The 22810-nt window shown below is 38.1% G+C and overlaps 1 protein-coding gene and 1 long non-coding RNA gene across 4 annotated transcripts in view; both read left to right on the top strand.

The window, feature by feature from the left end:
- The window catches only part of LOC116565149 (probable ATP-dependent RNA helicase DDX60), a 102976-nt gene extending 102088 nt beyond the window's left edge, over positions 1-888 (top strand). For all 3 annotated transcript variants that reach the window (XM_032298612.1, XM_032298611.1, XM_032298613.1), the window contains one exon: positions 155-888. In XM_032298612.1, coding sequence (XP_032154503.1) covers positions 155-254 — 100 coding nt within the window. In that variant the 3' untranslated portion in view covers positions 255-888. The remainder of the gene's footprint in view (positions 1-154) is intronic.
- Positions 889-3706: 2818 nt separating this feature from the next.
- Positions 3707-7206, top strand: LOC116565148. The gene is made up of 2 exons (XR_004275279.1): positions 3707-4548; positions 4600-7206. It is a non-coding gene; the product is annotated as an uncharacterized LOC116565148 (long non-coding RNA).
- Positions 7207-22810: the final 15604 nt, after the last annotated feature.

Genomic DNA, 22810 nt, shown 5'->3' with positions numbered 1-22810 from the left:
GGAGAAATATGTTTCTTATCATTATTCTTCATATTTTGCTAATATAATTTCATCATCTAATGGGATTTACTTACTTCTGCCTACCCAAGGAAAGCCTTTTTTAAAATATCCAATCTCACTAAAATGGGTCTTATATTTTTTTCCTCATTTGCAGCGTTTCCTTGCGTGAGCTATGTGAAAATGAAGATGACAACGTTGTCTTAGCCTTTGAACAACTGAGTACAACTTTTTGGGAAAAGTTTAGCAATGTCTAAAACAAAGTATATGCAAACCACTTAAAAATAATTCCTTAGTAGTTTTTCAGGTCATACTTTCGATTCTCATGGTTCTTGCCAGAAATACCTTATGATGAAGTGGGAAGAGGAAGCACTTTGCAATCAAACAGAGTTGCAATCAAACCTGCCATGTTCTATCATGAATAGTCACAAATTGCTTAGTATACCTGAATCTTGGTTTCTGTTTAATAACTGAGTAATAATGCTTATGTCTCAGGTAGTTTGAGGATTGACTAAGAAAATGCAAGAATCTCCTATGTGACTGAATAACAATTTTTACTCTGTGAAGCCAAAGTAAATATTATATTCTCATTATTTTTATCCCCAGCATCAATATTTATAAAATGTTTATTAAGCCTTGACAAAATGATTATAGTATCCTGAAGCTGAAATATATTCTCTCCAATTAACATAAATATGGTTACATAAGTTAGCTATACTGCTATTGAGATAGTATTTTCTAGTATACTTAAACTAGTTTTTAAACATATAAATAGGAGTTTTGGTATATGTTTTGTGATGATTTAACAAAAATACAGTGAACGATTTGCTTTATTATAATTGTATATAAGTGACTGGAAAACCACAAAGAAAGTGAATTTGATCTGTTTACCATTGGTCTCATTGTGTTAAATATATACATCTATCAATCCACTTGCACAATGTATTCATTATATATATTGTAATTTATATGTAATAATCTTGCCTCTTTACCGTTAGCCTCAGGTCACAGTTCTAGAATCTATTTTAGATTGTAAACTAAAACATAAAACTTTTTATTCTCAAAGCAAAAAGTCTGCTATCTCCTGCCACCCAGATGTCCTACTGAAAGATTATCTCTTGTATGCTAGTTTTTATAAATAGATTACCTTGGCTTAGAATAACACCTGTTGTTCATTTAGTCTGGAGATATAAAAATATTCTGATTTCTGACTAAACCATCATTTCATGTACCATATTATAGGTCTCATCCAAAAAGGATGAGTTCATGTCCTTTGCAGGGACATGGATGAACCTGGAAACCATTATTCTCAGCAAACTATCACAGGAAGAAAAAACCAAACACCGCATATTGTCACTCATAAGTGGGAGCTGAACAATGAGAACACATGGGCACAGGGAGGGGAACATCACACATCAGGGCTTGTTGGAGGATTGGGGACAAGGGGAAGGGATAGCAGGAGGTAGGGGGGATAGGAAAGGGATAGCATTAGGAGAAATAACTAGTGTAGATGATGGGGTGACGGATGCAGCAAACCACCATGGCATGTGTATACCTATGTAACAAACCTGCACATTCTGAACATGTACCTCAGAACTTAAAGTATAATAATAAAAGAAAGAAACTGAAGTGTTTTCTACTGCCTGTTAATCTGTACTCAAAACAATGGTACACAATATTAATAGATTGTCATGATGGTTTTCCCTATTTGTGGTTTCATGAGTCTGATTCAGACATGAAGTTTTTTTTTTCCATATTACTGAGCCAATCTGACTTCTTAATTTTTAGGAGGAAAATGAGATTTTTTTTTTAAATCTAGAGTCTTCTGAAAAGAGGGTAGTTATACCTAACCACCTTGAGGTGGGTCCAAGTCCAATGGGCAGCTTTCTTTTTGTTTTTTAGCAAAAAAAAATCTTTTTTTTTTTTTTAGCAAAAACCTGCAACAATTATGAAGAATGTGTTTATACAGAAACTCTAAAAGCATTTTATGTTTATTTGTGGCAATAAAATGTAATTTTTCTTTTTAAGAAACATGCAGAGGCCTTGGTAAGATTTGCTGGAGAATAGTTACAATGGCCACAGTTCCTTCCCATCCTTTTCCTGAGAGGGGAAAAATCATATTGTCATTGGGCCTTTACAAGGTGTCCTGCAATAGCCAATTATTAAAATTATTTATTTTGAGAAATTCGCAGATATATGTAGTTATAAGAAGTAATACACAAGAGATCCTGTATACCCTTTGCCAAGTTTTCCAAATGGTAACAGCTTGCATAATTATAGTGTAATATGATATCAGAACCAGGAACTTAACACTCAATGATCTATTAATAGTGCAGTTTTACATGCACTCATTTATGTGAATTTAGTGCTATGCAATTTTATTGCATGCGTAGGTTTGTGTATCACCATAGTGATACAGAAGAATTCCATCACAAGGATGCTTCTCCTTGCCCTTTTATCACCATCCCCACCTCCCTGTCACTCTCTTCCGTATACCCCTTCTCTCTTCCCATCTAACACACACCCTGTTTTTAACCTCTGGCAACCACTAGCTGTACTCTATTTCTGTAATTTTATTATCTCAAGACCTATATAAATGGAGGCCAGGCGTGGTGGTGCATGCCTGTAACAGCACTTTGGGAGGCCAAGGTGGGCAGATCACCTGAGGTCAGTAGTTCAAGACCAGTCTGGCAAACATGGTGAAACCCCACCTGTACAATAAATAAATAAGTTAGCCCGGCATGGTGACTTATGAATGTAATCTCAGTTACTCAGGAGGCTGAGGCAGGAGAATTGCTTGAATCCAGGTTGTGGAGGTTGCAGTGAGCCAAGATTACACCACTGCACTCTAGCCTGGGTGACACAGGGAGACTCTGTCTCAAAACAGCAACAACAAAAACCTATATAAATGGAATCAAATCATACAACATGTAACCTTTTGAGATATGTTTTTCTCACTTAGCATAATTCCCTTGAGACCATCCAAGCCACTGCTTATATCAATAGTTTGTTTCCTTATTAATGAATAGTGCCATGGTATGGATGTACCATGGTTTGTTCACCATTCAACCCATTGAAGGGCATTTAGCTGTTTCTTGTTTTAGGTTATGCTACAAATATTTACATTCCTTCTGTTTGTTATTCTCCTATTTCTCCTTTCTTGTATTCCTGTGAATTATCTGAACATTTTTAGGCGTCCATCTTGATTTAATTATATTGTTTTTGAGTATATCACTATGTATAGTATTCTTAGTTGTTGCTCTTGGTGTTGCAATGTACATGTCTTTGTTTTCTGTTGCTATAACAGAATATTAAAGTATGGATAATTTGTAAAGAACAGAAGTTTATTTGGCTCCTGGTTTTGGAAGGTGAAAAGTCCAAGGGTGTGGTGCTGGCATCTGGTGAGGGCCTTCCTGCTGCTTTATAATGTGGCAGAGAGCATCATACAGTGAGAGGGCATGAGTGTGTCAGCTTGGGTCCCTTTTTCTCTCTCTCTTTTTTTTTTTTCCGAGACAAAGTCTCACTCTGTTACTCAGGCTGGAGTACAGTGGTGTGATCTCAATTCACTGCAGCCTCTGCCTTCCAAGTTCAAGTGATTCTTGTGCCTCAGCCTCCTCAGTAGCTGGGATTACAGGCAAGTGTCACTGCATCTGGCTAATTTTTGTATTTTTAGTAGAGACAGGATTTTGCCATGTTGGCCAGACTTGAACCCTTGACCTCAGGTATCCACCCTCCTTGGCCTCTCAAAGTGCTGGAACTATCTTTTTATCTTCTTATGGTCACCAGTCCCACCATAGGCATCTCACTCAGATATTTTAAACTGATCATGAGTATCTCCCAAAGGCCCTATCTCCAAATATCATCAACATATGAATCTGGGAACTAAGTTTCCAAAATATGAAATTTGGGAACACGTGGAAATTGTACCAATGCACATGTAACTTAACACAGTATACTGGTATCAAAGTTTGTATCACCTTATTATTATTTTTTTTACCCTCCACACATTTAAATAATAATTTTCTTAAAAATTTCCTCCATATACATTGAGCACCACATTAGATAATGTTAAAAATTCTGCTTCACCTATCAAATATGATTTAAAAAGTTCATGGGAAGAATATTCTATTATATTTAACCCTATTTCTTTTCTCTTTTGGTTTTCTTCTTTCCTTTATGAAGTCCCACGCTCTCTTTTGTATTCATTTTCTTTCTGTTGAGAGAACTTCCTTTACCCACTCATTAAGAATAGGTGTGCCTTAGTGCTCAGAGCGAGATGGAGCTCAGAGTGGTTGGAGCTCGGAACAGAAGGAGCTAGCAGACGTTGCTCCCAGCAAGATGTAGTTCCAAGCAGATGGTACTCAGAGCAAGCTGGAGCTCTAAGCAGATGGTGCTCAGAGTAAGATGGACCTAAGATTGATCAGAACTCCGAGAAAGATAATGCTCTGTGCTGATGGTACTTAGAGCAAGATAGAGCTCAGAGTGACTGGAGCTCTGAGCAAGATGAAGTACCTCCAAGTGAGATGGAGCTTCAAGCAGATGTTGCTTGGTGTAAGACGGAGCTCGAAGCAAGATGGAGCTCAGAGTGATTACAGGTACAAGTAAGATGGAGCTCAGAGAAGATGGACTTCAGAGCACATAGAGCTCTGAACAAAAAGGAGCCAAGAGCAAAATGGAACTTGGAGCAGATGTTGCTTGGTTAAGATGGAGCTCAGAGGAAGATGGAGCTCAGAGTGATTGAAACATAAACATTGCTTTGAGAGATTGGAGCTCTGAACAGACGGTGCTCAGAACAAGATGGAGCTCTTAGTGATTGGAGCTTTGAGAACAATGGGGCTTGGGACAAATGCAGCTCTGAGCAACATTTAGGTCAGAAAACATGTTGCTCATAGTAAGATGGAGCTTGAGCAGATGGTGCTCAGGGCAAAACGAAGTTGGAAGTGATTGGTGCTCTTAGCACAATGGAGCTTGGAGCAGATGAATTTCTGAGCAAGATGGAGCTTGAAGCAGATAAAGCTCTGAGCAAGAAGGAGCTCTAAGCAAGATGGAGCTTGGAGTAAATGTTGCTTGGTTTCAGATGGAGCTCAGAGCAAATGGTGCTCAGAGCAAGAGGGAGCTCAGAGAACATGCTGCTCACAGTAAGATGGCGCTTTGAGCAGATGGAGCTCAGAGTAGAATGGAGCTGGAAGCGATTGGAGACCTCAGCAAGATGGAGCTAGGAGAAGTTGGAGCTCTGAGCAGAGGGTGCTCAGAGCAAGATGGAACTTGGAGCAAATGGAGCTTCAAGCAGATGGTGCTCAGAGCAAAATGGAGCTCTGAGCAGAGGGTGCTCAGAGCAAGATGGAGCTTGCAGCAAATGGAGCTCCAAGCAGGTGGTGCTCAGAGCAAGGTGCAGCATGAAATGATTGGAGTTCCAAACCAAATGGAGCTCGGGTCGGATAGACCTCCAAGATAGACATCTGAGCAAGAAGGAGCTCCAAGCAAGATGGAACTTGTAGCAGATATTGCTGGTATAAGATGGAGCTCTGAGAAGATGGTGCTCAGAGCAAGAGGGAGCTTGGAGTGATTGGCACTCTGAACATTGCTCTGAACAATTGGATCTCAGAGTAAGATGAGCTCCGACCAGATGGTGCTCAGAGCAAAGTGGAGCCTGAAGTGATTGGAGCTCCCAGCAAGATGGAGCTCAGAGTGATTGGAACTCCAAGCAAGATGGAGCTTGGAGTAGATGGATCTCTGATTAGATGGCGCTCCAAGTAAGCTAAATGTCTACACAGATGGTGCTCAGAGCAAGATAGTGCTTGGAGTGATTGGAGCTCCAAGTAAGCTGGAGCTTGGAGCAGATGAATCTCTGAGCAAGAAGGAGTTTGGAGTAGACAGAGCTTGGAGCAAGAAGGACGTCTATTGCAGCAGATGTCACTTGGTGTAAGATGGAGATCAGAGAAGATGATGCTCACAGAAAGCTTGAGCTCAGAGTGATTGGCACTCCAAACATTGTTCTGAGCCATTGGAGCTCGAAGTAGATCATGCTCAGAGCAAGATGAGGCTCAGAGCAAGATGAGGCTCAGAGTAATGAGCTCCAAGCAAGCTGGAGCTAGTAACAGATGGAGCCTGGAAAAGATGTTGCTTAGAGTAAGATGGTGCTCAGAGCAAGATGGAGCTCAGAGTGTTTGGAGCTCCTAGCAAGCTTGAGCTCAGAGCAAATGGACCTCCAAGCAAGACAGAACTCAGAGATGCTGCTCACAGAAAGGTGGAGCTCTGTGTAAACAGCATTCAGGGCATAAACACCCAACATTTGTCTTTTGCAATCTTCACAGAAGGAAATTCTAGCAAATTTTAGTACCAAACTTCTAGTGAAGGAGCAGATCATTTCTTTATTAGCCACATATACTATGATGCCAGACCTAGAATCACCTTGCAATGGAAAGTTTAATGAGAGTTTGGGTCTCAACAGAATGTGGAATCCAAGAGAAGACTTAAGGATTTCTACCTCAAGCTCATTGTCTTCAAATAGCAGAATGGAGAACTTCTTGTCAAAGGACAGAATGGAGAACTACTTGTCAAAGGATAATCAAGTCCCTAGATGTCTCATCTGGACAGCATGGGTCAGACCTTCCAAGAGAAAACAACAATCATCGAAAGACCCTCAGTGGCACCTTTCAGCAGGAAGTAGATACAGAGAATGACCTCTGCCCCATCTACCAAAAGATTTCTGGGTCCCAACTCCTTGAGGTAGAAATATAAAAGTAGACAGTCAGATATGAGCAGGTACGAGGGGAGGTATCCATGTTGGAAAGGATCCCCCGGAACCAGTCTTAGGATACCCGGTACTCACTCCATGGTTGAACTGTCAGAATATTGTTAACTAGATCCTGAAAAGGAAGGAAAAGGGCAAAAAGGGAATTCCTGAGAGCTGAGCAGGCACAATGGGTACAAAATTGACTGCTCAACCTTCCTGGGGTGGCAATAATAAGCAGTGCCACCACTAGGATTCGTATTGATCACTGATTCCCATGCATGTGTATTAAGCACAGTAAGGGAAGATCCTCCAAACTTTGGTGAGAACTGGGTAAATAACTGAGGCAACAGAAGATCACAATGCAGAATGTCATGGGGGTGTTTCCAGCAGGGTCAGCCCACTCCTCTCCTGGAGTGTACTTGTACTTCCCCAATAAAACTTTTGCTTTGTTTACAAAAAAAAAAAAAAAAAAAGAAAAGAAAAAAAAAAGAATAGATATGCTTATGATAAATTCTCTTCATTTTTTCTTCATAGGACAATGTTTTTATTTCCTTTTTATTCCTCAAAGATTTAAACAAGAGACCAAACACCATAAAAACCCTAGAAGAAAACCTAGGCAATACCATTTAGGACATAGGCATAGGCAAGGACTTCATGAGTAAAACACCAAAAGCAATGGCCAATGGCAACAAAAGCCAAAATAGACAAATGGGACCTAATTAAACCTCAGAGTTTCTGCACAGCAAAAGAAAACAATCAGAGTGAACCAGCAACCAACAGAATGGAAAAAAAATTTTTGCAACCTACCCATCTGACAAACAGCTAATATCCAAAATCTGCAAATAACTAAAGCAGATTTACCAGAGAAAAACAACAAGCAAACCCATTCAAAAGTGGGTGAAGGATATGAACAGACACTTTACAAAAGAAGACATACATGAGGCCAAGAAACATGAAAAAAATGCTCATCATCACTGGTCATTAGAGAAATGCAAATCGAAACCACATTGAGATACAATCTCAATACATTTAGAATGGTGATCATTAAAAAATCTGGAGACAACAGATGCTGGAGAGGATGTGGAGAGATAGGAACACTTTTACACTGTTGGTGGGATTGTAAATGAATTCAACCATTGTGGAAGACAGTGTGGCGATTTCTTAAGAATCTAGAAATAGAAATTCCATTTGACCCAGCAATTCCATTACTGGGTATATACCCAAAGGATTAAAAATCATTCTTTCATAAAGACACATGCACATGTATGTTCATTGTGGCACTGTTGATAATAGCAAAGACCAGGAACCAACCAAAATGCCCATCAATGATAGACTGGACAAAGAAAATGTGGCACTTATACACCATGGAATACTATGCAGCCATAAAATACAATGAGTTTATGTCCTTTGTAGGGACATGGATGATTCTGAAAGCCATCATTCACAACAAACTGACACAAGAACAGAAAACCAAACACTGCGTGTTCTCACTCATAGGCAGATGTTGAACAACAGCACATGGGCACAGGGAGGGTAACATCACACACTGGGATCTGTTGGGGGATGGGGATTAGGGGAGGGACAGTGGGGAGCAGGGAGGTTAAGGAGGGATAATACTGGGAGAAATGCCTGATGTAGGTGACGGGGGGATGGAGACAGCAAACCACTACGGCATGTGTGTACCTATGCAACAATCCTGCAAGATCTGCATATATACCCTAGAACTTAAAGTACAACAAGAAAACAACAAACAAACAAAAAACAATTTACTAATGGAATGTTTCTATTTTGGAGATGCTTGTTGAAGTCCACCCAAACAGGTGCTGCTTAGTAAAGCCTTCCTGGGTTTAAGGAAAAATGCATATATATTTTTTCAATGGATATAAAACTTATGATTGAAGTTATTTTGAAAATTCAGCTCTAAAAAATGTTGTTCCACTTCCTCTGGCTTTCAAGGCTTCAGGTGGGAAAGTCTCTGTCATTTGAATTGGCATTTCTTTATTAGTTATGTGTTGCTTTTCTCTGTCTACTTTAAAGATCCATTTCTGACAGATTGCAGAAGATTAATTAAGATGTTTCTTGGCATCACCTTTTTTCCAGCCTTACTGGGGGTTCACTTAGCATCTTCAATCTGAAGTTGTTTGTCTTTTGCTAAATTTGGGACCTTTTAGTAGAGACATTTTAGCCATTAATTATTTGAACACTTTTTCAGACCCACCCTTTTTTCCCTATTCTTCTTTGTCTCCAATAACATGTTAGCTTTTTGGTGTTGTCCTGAAAGTTCCTAAAACTCTGTTTATTTATTTTTTCAGTCTACTTTCTCCCTGTTATTCAGATGGGGTAAACTTTATTGACCTATCCTCAGATTTACTGATTTTGTTCTATGTCATCTTTCCTCTACTATACAAGTCATGCAACAATTTTTGAAGAATGGTTTTTGCTATTGTATTGTATTTTTCCATTCCATATATTCCACTTCGTTCTTCTTTATTTGATTTCTTTTTACAGATTTTCCATGTTTCCATTTGTTGGGAATGGATTTTCCAGGGAATATGCATTTGCTTGTCGAAACAGTATAATGATAGATGTTTTTAAAGTTCTTTTCAAATAATTCTAACATCAGATTCATCTTCATATTGGCATCAGTTGATTGTCTTTTCTTATTCAAGTTTTGATTACCCTGATTACCCTGATTATTGGTATAATGAGTAATTTTTTTGTATTTTGAGCATTTTTGATATTACATGATGAAACACTGAATCATATTTAATATGTTTTTTGAACAGGACATCTCCTTGGTGAGATGTAGCCTCACCAGCTTGAGAGCCAGGCAGGTATTATTTTCCTTCTAGGTCTTGCTGACATCACTGTGACAAAGGGAGTGTAGGCTTCTACTGCCTCCATGCAGATAGTGGCGTTGTTGAAGTTTAACTTCCCCCATAATTCCTCTGAAACGTTTCTGGTGTAAGTGAGGCAGTGAATTCCCCGGCCTTGTTGCCTTTTAGTGGAGGTGTACACATAGTTTCCTACTGGTCTTTGCTGACAACCTGGGAGGATGAAAGCAGAGGCATGGTACACATTGCTTTATTGTTTCAGGGTGGGGATGGAAGCTCGGCAGCCAGCTTGGCCCTGTTCTCACCAGGACTATGTATGGAGGCAGAGCTGATTAGTCCTTCTTTGCTCCACCTCATTCTTCCTCATTGATGTTGATTGTGAGTGGAAGCTCAGCATTCCACTGCTGACCATCCCAACTCCTGTACACACTGTGAAGCAGGTTCACTGAGCCCTGGTTTGCCAACTTGTCTTAGTCTGATGAGAAAGAACACACTCAGACACAGTAAACTACATGAGGCAGATTTATTACTCACAGATATGCAGCAAGGGACAACAGAAGGCTGCAAGTCATTGCGAGCTAGTGCCCCAAGGCTCAGGAAAGCTGGCAAGGAGGATGATGTCTCAACTGTGGGGGCCCCACTTGCACGACAGCTGAGGGACCTTGGAAAGCAGCCTGGTTTGGGTTTTATACCCCATAGTAACAGGAGTCACTGGGATAAATAATTTCAAAGGACAGCCTATTCTGGGGAAGACTAAAACAGAGCCTGGATGATTCCAGCCAATTCCACCTTATCTCAGGATGTTGCATTCACAGCACATTCCACAGTTATTCTTGAGGACAACCGCAAGCAAGAAAGGGAGGAGAAATGGATTGCTTTAGGGCTGCATGGAGAATTGTCAGGGAGGGTAAAAGAAGAGTAGCAATGAGCCCCACTTTACACTACCTCATTCATTCTCACTGATGGCAAGTCAGGGAGAGACTCAGATGGCCCCAATACCACCAGGAGATGGTAAAGCTTAGTGGTGTGACCTCTTATTTCTTTATCAAGACTCATTGCTGCCAGGTGAGGGTAGAGGCTCAGTTTGCAGCTGGACCCTGCTTACATTATCTTGGTGAGGGAATCTGATCACCTGCTTCTTTTAGGCAGGGGATGGAATAATAGCTCCCTGCTCAGCCCTACCAACACCAACAGGCAAGTCAACCAGAGTGCCACTGTCTGCTTCTGTGGGGCAGGGGCACAGGGCAGTGGATTAGCTTCTCACTCTTCTATGCTGAAATTTCAGTGGAGGAGAGTTGCTGTTTCTTTCTATTGGGGTTTGGAAGGAGTAGGATGGATGTTTTAGTTCACTTTGTACTTCTGTAACAGAATACCACAGACTGGGTAATTTATAGATAATGCAAGCTTATTTGGCTCATGATTCTGGAAGCTGGGATGTCCAAAATCAAGGGAACACATCACGGTGAAGAACTATTTGCTGCATTATAAAATATCAGGAGGCATCATGTGGGTGAGAGAGAGAGCCCATGAGAGAGTAAGAGATTGAACTTAAAGCTTCCAGCCCTTTTATAATTGGCATTAATCCATTCATGAGGGTGGAGCTCTCGTGACCTAAACACCTTCCATTAGGCCCCACCTCCCAACACTGCTTCATTGGAGATTAAGTTTCCAATTAAGTTTTGGGGGCAACACATTCAAAGCATAGCAATGGATATTGCCAAAAAGTCATTCTGTGTTAGACCACACTTTTTTCAGGTCCTCTGGCTGGGGGAAAATAGACTTTTCTTAGAGCCATGTATATCTGTGCCAGTTGGCAGTTCTAGCTGGTGGACTTCTGTAGCACCGTGGCCAGAATATGTGGGGTCAGTAAGAAACTCCAGGGAACATATTGCCATGTTGTTTTTGTCTTGAGGTCCCTAGGTAGCCCACTTTCTTCTCACATTTCAGAGTCTTCCCATGCTTATTCTTGTGTTGTGTCCAGGGTTTTTGAGTTGTAAGAAAGAAAAAAACTTGGAAGAAAAAAGGTTGCTCCATCTTGCCTGGGAATGGAAGTTTTCATTAATGAGATTTTTATCTAAAGAAAGGAAGGTCTGAACATGTTGGGGGAAGTTTGATACTACAGTTTTTGCATGAATCAGTAACTGGGTCAAGGGAAGCTTTATCTCTTCAACTTGAACTGCTGATCTTTATAGGAATTTTTGCTAGTGCAAGAATCTCATATAAGCGGGCAAGGCTTCCATAACCAGAAAACGTACTCAAAGCTAGTCCCTGTTCCTGTCAATGTCCATTTGTGATCCTGTTTGTATCTTCCTGAGCAATAAAGACCCACTTTATCATTTTTATATCACAAACAGTTGAAGTCCTTACTAGGTTGAGTGCATATGAAGGAAAGTTTTGTCTTACCAACACAATTGATTAAAACTGTATTCGCTCTTAGGTATTTATGTGAGTGCACCAATATGAAACAAAATTTCATTTCCCAGCAATAAATAGACTAATTATGGTTGTACTACCCATCTTTGTGACTCTGAAGTTAACAACAAGCCTTTATCATAGCTGATGCAGTTGAACAGTATCCTAGAAACCAGGAAATGTAGGCTCTTTTATTGCAGTGATTGGCTCTCTTGATACACTCTACATAGATGTTTAATTCTCTGAGAAAGAATCATACCCCATCCCTGGCTGATTTTATGCAGGTTGAGTGTGCAGGTCAATAAAATTGAAGCTGAAATATTAGTTTGGTGCAAGAGCAATTGCAGTTTTTGCACATAAGTATATAACATAATTTTATGTCATATTAGAGTCACTGACAAAATAGGATAAGGATAAGGATCAGACAATTATATAAAAACTGTTAGGAGAGGGGAGGAAAAAAGCCACACAAAGTTTCGGAGAAACAAATTTTTAGGGAGGCCAGGTGCAGTGGCTCATGCCTATAATCCCAGAACTTAGGGAAGCTAAGACAGGTGGATTGCTTGAGCTCAGGAGTTCAAAATTAGCCTTGGAAACACATCAAGACCCCATCTCTACCAAAAATGCAAAAATAGTCAGGAGTAGTGGCACATGCCTGTGGTCCCAGCTACTCTGGAGGCTGAGGTAGGAGGATCACTGGAGCCTGGGATGTCAAGGCTACAGTGAGCCATGATTGTGCCACTTCACTCCAGCATGGGTGACAGAGTGACACCCTGTCTCAAAAATTTTTTTAAAAATTCAGGCAGAGAACCGGCAGTGCAAAGGCCCTGATGGGAGAGTAAAACTGTGTTTAAGATACGTTGAGAGGTGTAGTGTGACTGTGGAAGTAAATAAGGAAAGTGGTAAGAGATCAGAGTGGAATCGAAGGAGGGGGCCTTGTAGGCTATAGATCTGAAGAATCCACTGGAACATTTTGGCCGAGACATGTCAAGACATGCTATGATTTGCATGTACAAGTGATGTTCTTTTACCTTGTAAGAAACAGACTGGAGGAGGCAAGGAGGGAAGGAGGCTGCTATGATAGTCATGATGACACAAGTGTGTGCCTTGGATTAAATTAGCTACAGTAGAAAAGCAGAGAATGTGTAAACTCAAGTAGGACTTACGTTGTTGATCAATTACATAAGCAATATGACATGAAAAAAATGAAGGATGAGCTAGGTTTTTGCTTATTGATAGCAGGTTATAAATTGGGCAGTGAGTCTTTCTTGTAGGGTCTTAAAAAATCGATTTAACATGGCTATAGACAGTACACTTGCGGAGGCAGAGGAAATGAAAAGAGTTATTATCCTCAGACGTTCTAGAGGGAGAGGAATGGCCACCATTCAGGCTCAACTAAGTAGGTGAGGAATGGAGAGAGAGAGGAACCCTGGGCAAATGTCTTTTGTTGGGAGAAGGTCTTGACGTGTGTGTGATGGAGTATGTGTTGCTTTTATTAGGGATCAGAGATGAGGAATTTCATTGGTATGTTTGAATGTCAGTAGGTGACAGTTGGGAGGAAAACAAGTGCACCTGGATGCCTGGGCAGGGTGTTCAAGTCTGTTTGTGGCGATTTTGAAGCATTTGGAAAATATGAAGTTTTAAAAAATATACCATACAGGTAAGAATTTTAGCATACATCCATTAGCACATATTCATGCTCCTTTCTGGCATGTGACTCCTATGGCCCCCATTATTTTTCCACCTTGGCTTATTCAGTTACATTGTCCATCCAGCCATTCCCCGGTATAGCAAAGAAAGACCTGCCATTAGAACCTCCAGAAAGGAACACGGTCCTGCCAGCCACTTAATTCTAGCACTGTGAAAGCCACTTTAGATGTCTAACTTTGAGAACAGTGATATTACCACTAATTTTACAGTAACTTATTAATAGAAGCAATAGAAAATTTATTATAGTCACAAGGCTAACATTTTTATTTCTATTCATCTATTACCTCTGTCATTTTCCAATTCACTCAAGCCATGTAAGAATAAAAAGGGTATTATATATTGTATATTATTAACTTCCTAAAACACCATCATTACTTATATTTATAGTTTGGTGGATAAGTAGCAGAGTGAAATACAAAAGCAAGGAAATATCCCGTGATATAAAGGAGTTGTGGTTATCTCACAGTACCAGATAAGGGGAATTTCAGGGAAGAGATTTAGAATACATCTCAATTTGGGCTCCAAGTATATTCCTTTCCTTATTTACCCATTATTTTAGTCATTGATTTTAAATTTATATTCTTTTTTTTTTGCATATGTAACACAATATGTATGTATTTTTCTGTTCTCACACTACTCTAAAGAACTACCAGAGACTGGGTAATTTATTAAGAAAAAGTGATCAAGATTCAAATTTACTCAGGCTGTACAGGAGGTATGGCTGAGGAGGCCTCAGAAAACTTAATATCACCATGGAAGGGTGAAGGGGAGCAAGCACATCTTCACTTGAAGGCAGGAGAGAGAGAGGGCAAAGGGGGAAGTGCTACACACTTTTAAACAATCAGATCTTGTGAGAACTCACTCACTATTATGAGAAAAGAAAGGGAGAAATCTGCCCCCGATCCAATCATCTCCCACCAGGTCCCTCTCTTAACATTGAGAATTACAATTTGACATGAGATTTGGGTGGGGAAACAGAGCTAAACCATATTATTCTGCCCCCGTTTCCTTCCAAATCTCATGTTCTCACATTTCAAAACATAATTATGCCTTCCCAATAATCCCACAAAGTCTTAATTCATTCCAGCATTAACTCGGACAGTCCAAATCCAAAGTCTTATCTGAGACAAACAAGTTCCTTCTATCTATGAGCCTGTAATAAAAAACAAGTTAGTTGCTTCCAAGATACAATGGGTTTAGAGGCATTGGGTAAATGCTTCCATTCCAAAAAGGAGAAATTGGTCATTATGATGGGCCTACAGGGCCTGTTTGAAACCTAACAGGGCAGTCATTAAATCTTAAAGCTCTAAAATAGTCTCCTTTGACTCTTATGTCTCACATTCAAGACACGCTGATGTAAGAGATGGGCTCCCAAGTCCTTGTGTAGCTCTGCCTCTGTGGCCCTTCATGGTACAGCCCCTACAGCTTCTTTCACAGCCCGGTGTTGAGTGTCTGCAGCTTTTCCAGGCACATGATACAAGTTGCTGGATCCACCATTTTGGGATCTGGAAGATGGTAGCCCTTTTTTCTCAGCACCATTAGTCAGTGCCCCAGTGAAGACTCTCTGTGGGGCTCCAACCCCACATTTCCCATCTGCACTGCTGTAGTAGAGGTTCTCCATACAGGCTCCACCTCTGCAGCAAGCTTCTGCCTAGACATCTAGGCATTTCTATACATCCTCTGAAATATAGGCTTGGGGCTTGCACCCTCAGAAGCAATGGCCCAAGCTGTACCTTGGCCCTTTTTTGCCACTGCTGGAGCTGGAGTGGCTGAGATGCAGGGCCAATAAATAAATAAATAAATAAATAAATAAATAAATGTATATTTGTAAATAAACACACACACACTCCTTGCAATGTCCCCTGGCAATACTCCCTCATGTCTAGGTTTTTTCTAGGCCTTATATCCTTTTACAAAAGGATAGTTTTGCCACATATAGAATTTGAATTTGCAGTGTGTGTGTATGTTTTTTTTCCCAGTGCTTTGGATATATCATCCAACTTTTTTCTAATCCTCAAGATTTCTGCTGAGTAATCTTATAATATTCTTATGGGGGGTGTCCTTGTATGTGATGAGTTGCTTTTCTCTTACTGCTTTCAAAATATTCTGTTTTTATTGACTTTTGCCATTTATTTATTATATATCTTGCTACATCACTTTATATTCTATCCAATTGGGGCCTTTGAGTTTCTTGAATATGGATTCCTATTTCCTTTTTCAGATTTGGGAGTATGTTATCTACTTCTTCTTTAAGTAAGCTTTTTGCTCCTTTTTCTTTCTCCTCTCCTTCTGAAGTTCCCATAATGTATTAATTGGTTCACTTGGTGGTACTCCATAACTCCCATGGGCATTTTTTCCCTATTTTAAATTCTTTCTTTTTGTTCCTCTGACAGGACAACTCAAATGAACTTTCTATGAGTTTGATCATTATTTCTTCTGCTTGACACTGCTGCTGAAGGTCTCTATTCCATTTTTCAATACAATTATTGTATTTATCAGCTCTAGAATTTCTGCATAGTTCTATTTTATGTTTTCTGTCTTTTGGTTGAACTCATATTTTGTTCATGTATTAATTTTCTGATTTCATTTAGTTCTCTACATGTGCTCTCTTGTCATTTACTGAGCTTAAAGATGATTAACTTGAATCATTTGTCAGATATACATAGACTTCCATTTTTTCTAAGGCTTGTCACTGAAACTTTTTAAAATTTAAAATTCTATTTATGATATCATATTTCTCTCACTCTTTGTGATTCTTGTATACTCACACTGGTGTCTGTGCATTTGAAAAAACATTCACCTCTTCTAGTTTTTAAGTACAGGCTTTGGTGAGAAGATTCCTTCACCAATCAGCTCAGACTGAGATTCTGAATGGACCAACTAGTAGAGTTTACTAGTGGGCTGACTCATTGATTCTGGGGAGTGTCCTGCTGCTGGAGTCCACAGACAGCTTGATGACAAGGTCTGCAGTCATATGGGCATTAGGATGTTTTGTATTTTCTGTTAAGTATGGGTCCATGCATACATTTAAAGTATACTTAAATTATAAGCTGACAAGCAGAGAATTGAGGTAATTAAGACCTAATAAATATCCTCTAATACGGGCAATTGTGTTTTGGGCTTAAATTACCTAACTAATCTCAAACTCAAAAAATAAAGAAGCACTAATCAATATATTTACTGATTGTCTTCCTTTTTTAACTTCAGACATTTAAATTCATATTCAAATACTAGAATTAAAATAATACTTTTATGGCAAGGTGAAATAAAGGAAATAGAGAGAAACCTTAAAAAGTATCATGAAGTTTCTTCAGACTATACTTATGCCGATTGTACACTTGTAGATAATCACCTAAAAGCAAAGAAAAGGTGATATATTTGTGTGTATATATTAGTTTGCTAAGGCTTCTGTAACAAGGTACCATAGGGTAGGCTGTTGCAACAACATAAATTTATTTATTTTTTAACAATTTTGGAAGGTAGAAGTCTGAGATCAAGGTGTTAGCAGGGCTGGTGTTTGGGGAAGTCATAAGAGAAGGATCTGTTCTAGATCTCTCTCTTGGCTTATAGACAAACATCTCCCTATATCTCCACATCATTTTTCATCTTATGTCCAAGTGTCTGCCAAATGTCTTCTTCTTATAAGAACAATAGTCATATTGGGTAAAGACCCACTTCAATGACCTTATTTTAACTTAATTACCCTTAAAGACCCAATCTTGAAATATGATCACATTTTGGGACAGTGGGGGATAATACTTCAAATATAAATTTACAAGGACACAATTCAGCCTATTACAGTATGTGTGTTTCTCTATACAGTGCTATACACTTTATAAGACAAACAATATATGTAATCTAAATGAATCTTTTTTATTTTTATTTTTATTTATTTATTTATTTATTTTTTGAGATGGAGTCTTGCTCTGTCACCCAGGCTGGAATGCAGTGGCACAATCTCGGCTCACTGCAATCTTTGGCTCATGGGTTCAAGACATTCTTCTGCTTCAGCCTCCTGAGTAGCTGAGACTACAGATGCTTGCAACCACACGTGGCTAATTTTTTATATTTTAGTGGAGACGGGGTTTTACCATGTTGGCCAGGATGGTCTTGATCTCCTGACCTTGTTATCTGCCCACCTCAGCCTCCCAAAGTGCTGGGGTTACAGGCATAAGCCACTCACTGCGCCTGGCCATGTATAATCTTTTTAATATGCTATTGCACTCAGTTTGCTGGTATTCTGTTGAGGGCTTTTTGCACCTATATTCATAAACATTATTGTTCTATAGTTTTCTTGTGATGTCTTAGTCTGGCTTTGATATCAGGGCAATATTAGCCTCAGAATGAGTTTGGAAGTACTCTTTCTCTTTTGATTTTTGATAGAGTAGAATTCAACAATGAAGTCAGCTGGTTTTTAATAATTGATTCAATCTTTTTGTTTATTATTACATATTCAATCTTTTTATTATTTTTGTTTACATATAGGTTTCGTTAGATTTCCCATTTCTGTGGAATAGGTTTTGGTAATTTGTGTGGTTCTAGGGTGTTCATTTCATCCAGATTATATAATTTTTCTTTGGTAAGCAATTGTTTATAGTATTCTTTTATAATCCTTTTTATTTTGATAAAATCGATAATACTTTTTTCATTGATCTCTGAATTTAGTTATTCATATCCTCTCTCTTTTTTTGTACAGTCTGCCTAAAGGTTTGTCAATTTTGTTGATCCAAGATCCAACAGATACTTTCTACTGCTTGACAGTTTCTATTGTGTTTTATTTTGTATTTTATATTTCATACTATAAAACTTTGTATTTCCTTTCTTCTACTGGCTTAGTTTTTAGTTCACTTTACTTTTTCTAGTTCTTTAAGGTAAAAAGTTAGGTTTTTTATTTTAGACCTTTTATTCTTCTCTATGTTGGCATTAATTGGTATAAATTTCCTTCTGAATACTGCTTTCTTAGCATATCATAAGTTTTGGTATGTAATGCTTTAATTTTCATTTGTTTCTAATTTCCCTTCTGATTTTTTATTTTACCCATTATTTCTGTGGTATTTAGTCTTCTTATATTTGTCAGTTTTCCAATTGTTCTTTGAATATTGATTTCCGGATTTATTGCATTGTGGTCTGAGAAGATATTTCATAAGATTTAACTATTTTTAAATATATTAAAACTATTTTGTGGCCTAAATTATGGTCTATTATTGAGAATATTTGATATAGACCTGAGAAGAATATGTATTCTGCTGTTGTTGGGTGAAGTCTTCTAAATTAGTCTCTTAAATCTAGTTATTTATCCCTTGTTGATCTTGATCTTCTATCTAGATATTCTATCCATTATTGGAGGTGAGATATTGAAGTCTTCAATTAATATTTTTGAATGGTCAATTTTATTTTTTTCCTTTAGTTCTGTCAGTATTTGCCTTATATATTTGGGGGCTCTGTTATTTGGGACCTATATGTTTATAGTTGTGATAACTTCTAGACAAATTAACTCTTTTCTCAATACATAATGCTTTCTTTGTAACAGTTTTTTTGTAGTTCTTTAATATTTTTATTCATTATATGTTGAAATGATATCTTGATATATTGAGTTTTATATAAAAGATTATTAGAATTAAGTTCAACCGTTTCTGTTTTCTTTCTTTAAAATTGTATTTACTTATTTTCTTCAAATTTTATTTTAGATTTAGGAGGTACATATGCAGGTTTGTTACTTGAGTGTATTGTGTAATGCTGAAGTTTGGGGTACAGATAATCCCATCACTCAGGTATTGAGCATAGTACTCAATGGCTAGTTGTTCAACCCTTCCCTTCCTCCTACCTTCCACATCGAGTAGTCCCTAGTTTCTAGTGTTTTCATCTTTATATCCATGTATACTCGTTGTTTAGCTCTCTTTGATAAGTGAGAATATGTGGAATTTGATTTTCTGTTCTTCTGTTAATTCATATCTTGCTGCAAATAAGATGATTTTGTTGTTTCCTATTGATGCATAGCATTTCATAGTGTGTATGCACAATATAATCTTTATTCAATCCACTGTTCATATGTGCTGGGATTGATGCTATGTCTTTGCTATTGTGAACAGAGCTGCAATGAACATGTGAGTGCATGTGTCTTTCTGGTAAAACAATTTGTTTTTCTGTGAATATATACTCAGTAATGAGATTGCTAGGTTGAATAGCAGCTCTGCTTTTAGTTCCTTGAGAAACTAAAAAAGGACATGAACCGCAAAGGACATGAACTCATCCTTTTTTATGGCTGCAAAGTATTCCATGGTGTATATGTGCCACAAACTGCTTTGCACAGTGGCTGAACTAATTTACAATCCCATAAGCAGTGTATAAGCGTTCCCTTTTCTCTTTAGCCTCACCAGTATCTGGTATTATTTGACTTTTCATAATAGCCATTCTGACTGATGTGACATGGTACTTCACCGTGGTTTTGATTTGCATTTCTCAGATGATTAAAAAAATATGGAACTTTATTTGGGAAATTTGTTGGCCACTTGTATGTCTTCCTTTGAGAAACGTTTGTTTGTGCCTTTTGCCCATTTTTATAGGTTTATTTGTTTTTAGCTTGTTCAATTAAGTTCCTAATGAGTTCTTGATATAAGACTTTTGTTGGATTCATAGTTTGAGAATATCTTCTGCCATTCTGTGACTTGTCCATTTCCTCTACTGATAGTTTCTTTTCTTTCTTTCTTTTTTTTTTTAAATTGTACTTTAGGTTCTGGGGTACATGTGCAGATTATTCATGATTGTTCCATAGGTACATACATGGCAAAGTGGTTTGCTGCCTCCATCACCCCATCACCTGTACCTGGCATCTCTCCCCATGTTATCTCTCCCCAATCTCCCCACCACCACTGTCCCCCCCAGCCCCCTAAAATGGATCCCAGTGTGTGATGCTCCCCTCCCTGTGTCCATGTGTTCTCATTGTTCAACACCCATCTATGAGTGAGCACATGCGGTGTTTGATTTTCTGTCCTTGTGTCAGTTTGCTGAGAATGATGGTTTCCAGATTCATGCATTTCCCCACAAAGGACATGAACTCATCATTTTTTATGGCTGTATATCCACTGATAGTTCCTTCTGCTGTTCAGAACCTCTTTGGTTTAGGTTCTACTTGTCAATTTTTGTTTTGGTTTCAATTAGTTTTCAGAATTATGTCATAAATTATCTCCTGAGTCTGATGTTCAGAATAGGTGTTTCCTAAGTTTTCTTCTATGAGCCTTATGAGGTCTTACACTAAAATCTTTAATCCCTGTTGAGTTACTTTCTGTATATGGTGAAAGGTAAGGGTCCAGTTTCATTATTCTGCATATGGCTAGCTAGCTATCCCAGTATTATTTATTAATTAGGGAATCCTTTCCCTACAGTCTATTTTTGTCAATTTTGTTGATGATTGAACAGTTATAGGTGTGGCTTTATTTCTGGATTCTTTATCATGTTTCATTGGTATATGTGTCTTTTTCAAAATTTTTTTTACCAGGATTTGGTTCCTGTAGCCTTATAGTATAGTTTGAATTTGAGTAATGTGATGCCTCTGGCTTTGTTGTTTTTACTTAGGATTTCTAGGCTTTTATTTTTGGTTCCATGTGAATATTAGAATAGTTTTTTTTCTCATTCTGTAAAAAATGCCATTGAAAATGAATCTGTAGATTGCTTTAGGCAGCATGGCCATTTCAACATAGATTCTTCTAATACATGAGCATAGAATGTTTTTCCATCTGCTTGTGTCATCTATGATCTCTTTTTTAATTATTATTTTACTTTAAATTCTGGGGTACTTGTGCAAAACATGAAAGTTTGTTACATAGGTATACATGTGCCATGGTGGTTTGTGGCATCCATCCCCTCATCTTCCCCCCAATCCCTGCTATCCCTCCCCTACTCCCCCAGGCCCACAACAGGCCCTGGTATGCGGTGTTCCCCTCCCTTTGTCCATGTGTTCTCATTGTTCAACACCCACTGATGAGTGGGAACATGCAGTGTTTGGTTTTCTATTCTTGTGTCAGTTTGCTGAGAATGATGGTTTCCAGCTTACATGGATGCATCTTTTTTATGGTTGCATAGTATTCCATGGTGTATATGTGCCACATTTTCTTTATCCAGTCTATCTTTGATGAGCATTTGGGTTGGTTCCAAGTTTTTGCTATTGTTTTTTGTCCTTCATTCTATTGATGTGATTTATCATTATATTTATTCATCTGCACATGTCAAACTATCATAGTATCCCTGGAATAAGTCCCACTTGTTTGTGATGTATTATCCTTTCGATGTGCTGTTGGATTTGGTTTGACAGTATTTTGTTTAGGATTTTTGCATTTATGTTCATTTTATGTATTGGCCTGTCGTTTTCCTTGTCTGGTTTTGGTATCAGCATTTGGTAATGCTAGCCTTGTTGAATGAATTAAGGTGAATTCTCTCCTCTTCAATCTTTTGGAATAGTTTGTGGAAGATTGATATAAGCTCTTCATTATACATTTGATAGAATTCAACAGATAATCTATTTGGTCCTGGTCTTTTCTTTTTTGGGACACATTTTATTACTAATCCTATTTTACTATTTATTATTGGTAGTTTCTTGTTTTCTGTTTCTTTCTAATTCAATCTTGATAGGTTTTATGTTTGCAGAAATTTATCCATCTCTTCTAGATTTTACAGGTTATTAGCATTCATAATAGTCTTTGATCATCTTCTATATTTCTGTGATATCAGCTTTAATACCTCCATTTTCATTTCTGTTTTTATTTATTTGTATCTCTTCTTGATTAGCGTAGCCAAGAGTTTATCAATTTTGATTCTTTTTTAGAAGAACCATTTTTTCATTTTGGTGATCCTTTGTATTGATTTTTTTCAGTCTCAATTTAGTTCTGCTCTAATCTTTATTTTTCTTTTCTTCTGCTAATTTGGGTATTTGTTTGTTTTTGCTCTTCTAGTTTCTTGAGGTACATTGTCAGATTTTATTTGAAAGATGTCTTTATGCAATTATTTATTGTTGTAAGCTTCCTTCTTAGCACTGCTTTTGCTGTATCACACAGGTTTTGGTATGTTGTGTTTCCATTTTCATTTGTCCAAGAAATTTTCTGATTTCTTTCTTAACTGTTTTTACTGA

This window comes from Sapajus apella, unplaced genomic scaffold (assembly GCF_009761245.1).
Source record: "Sapajus apella isolate SASKATOON/1434 unplaced genomic scaffold, GSC_monkey_1.0 scaffold39, whole genome shotgun sequence".
Classification (NCBI taxonomy): Eukaryota; Metazoa; Chordata; class Mammalia; order Primates; family Cebidae; genus Sapajus; species Sapajus apella.
This window is presented reverse-complemented; position numbering and strand designations above follow the sequence as displayed.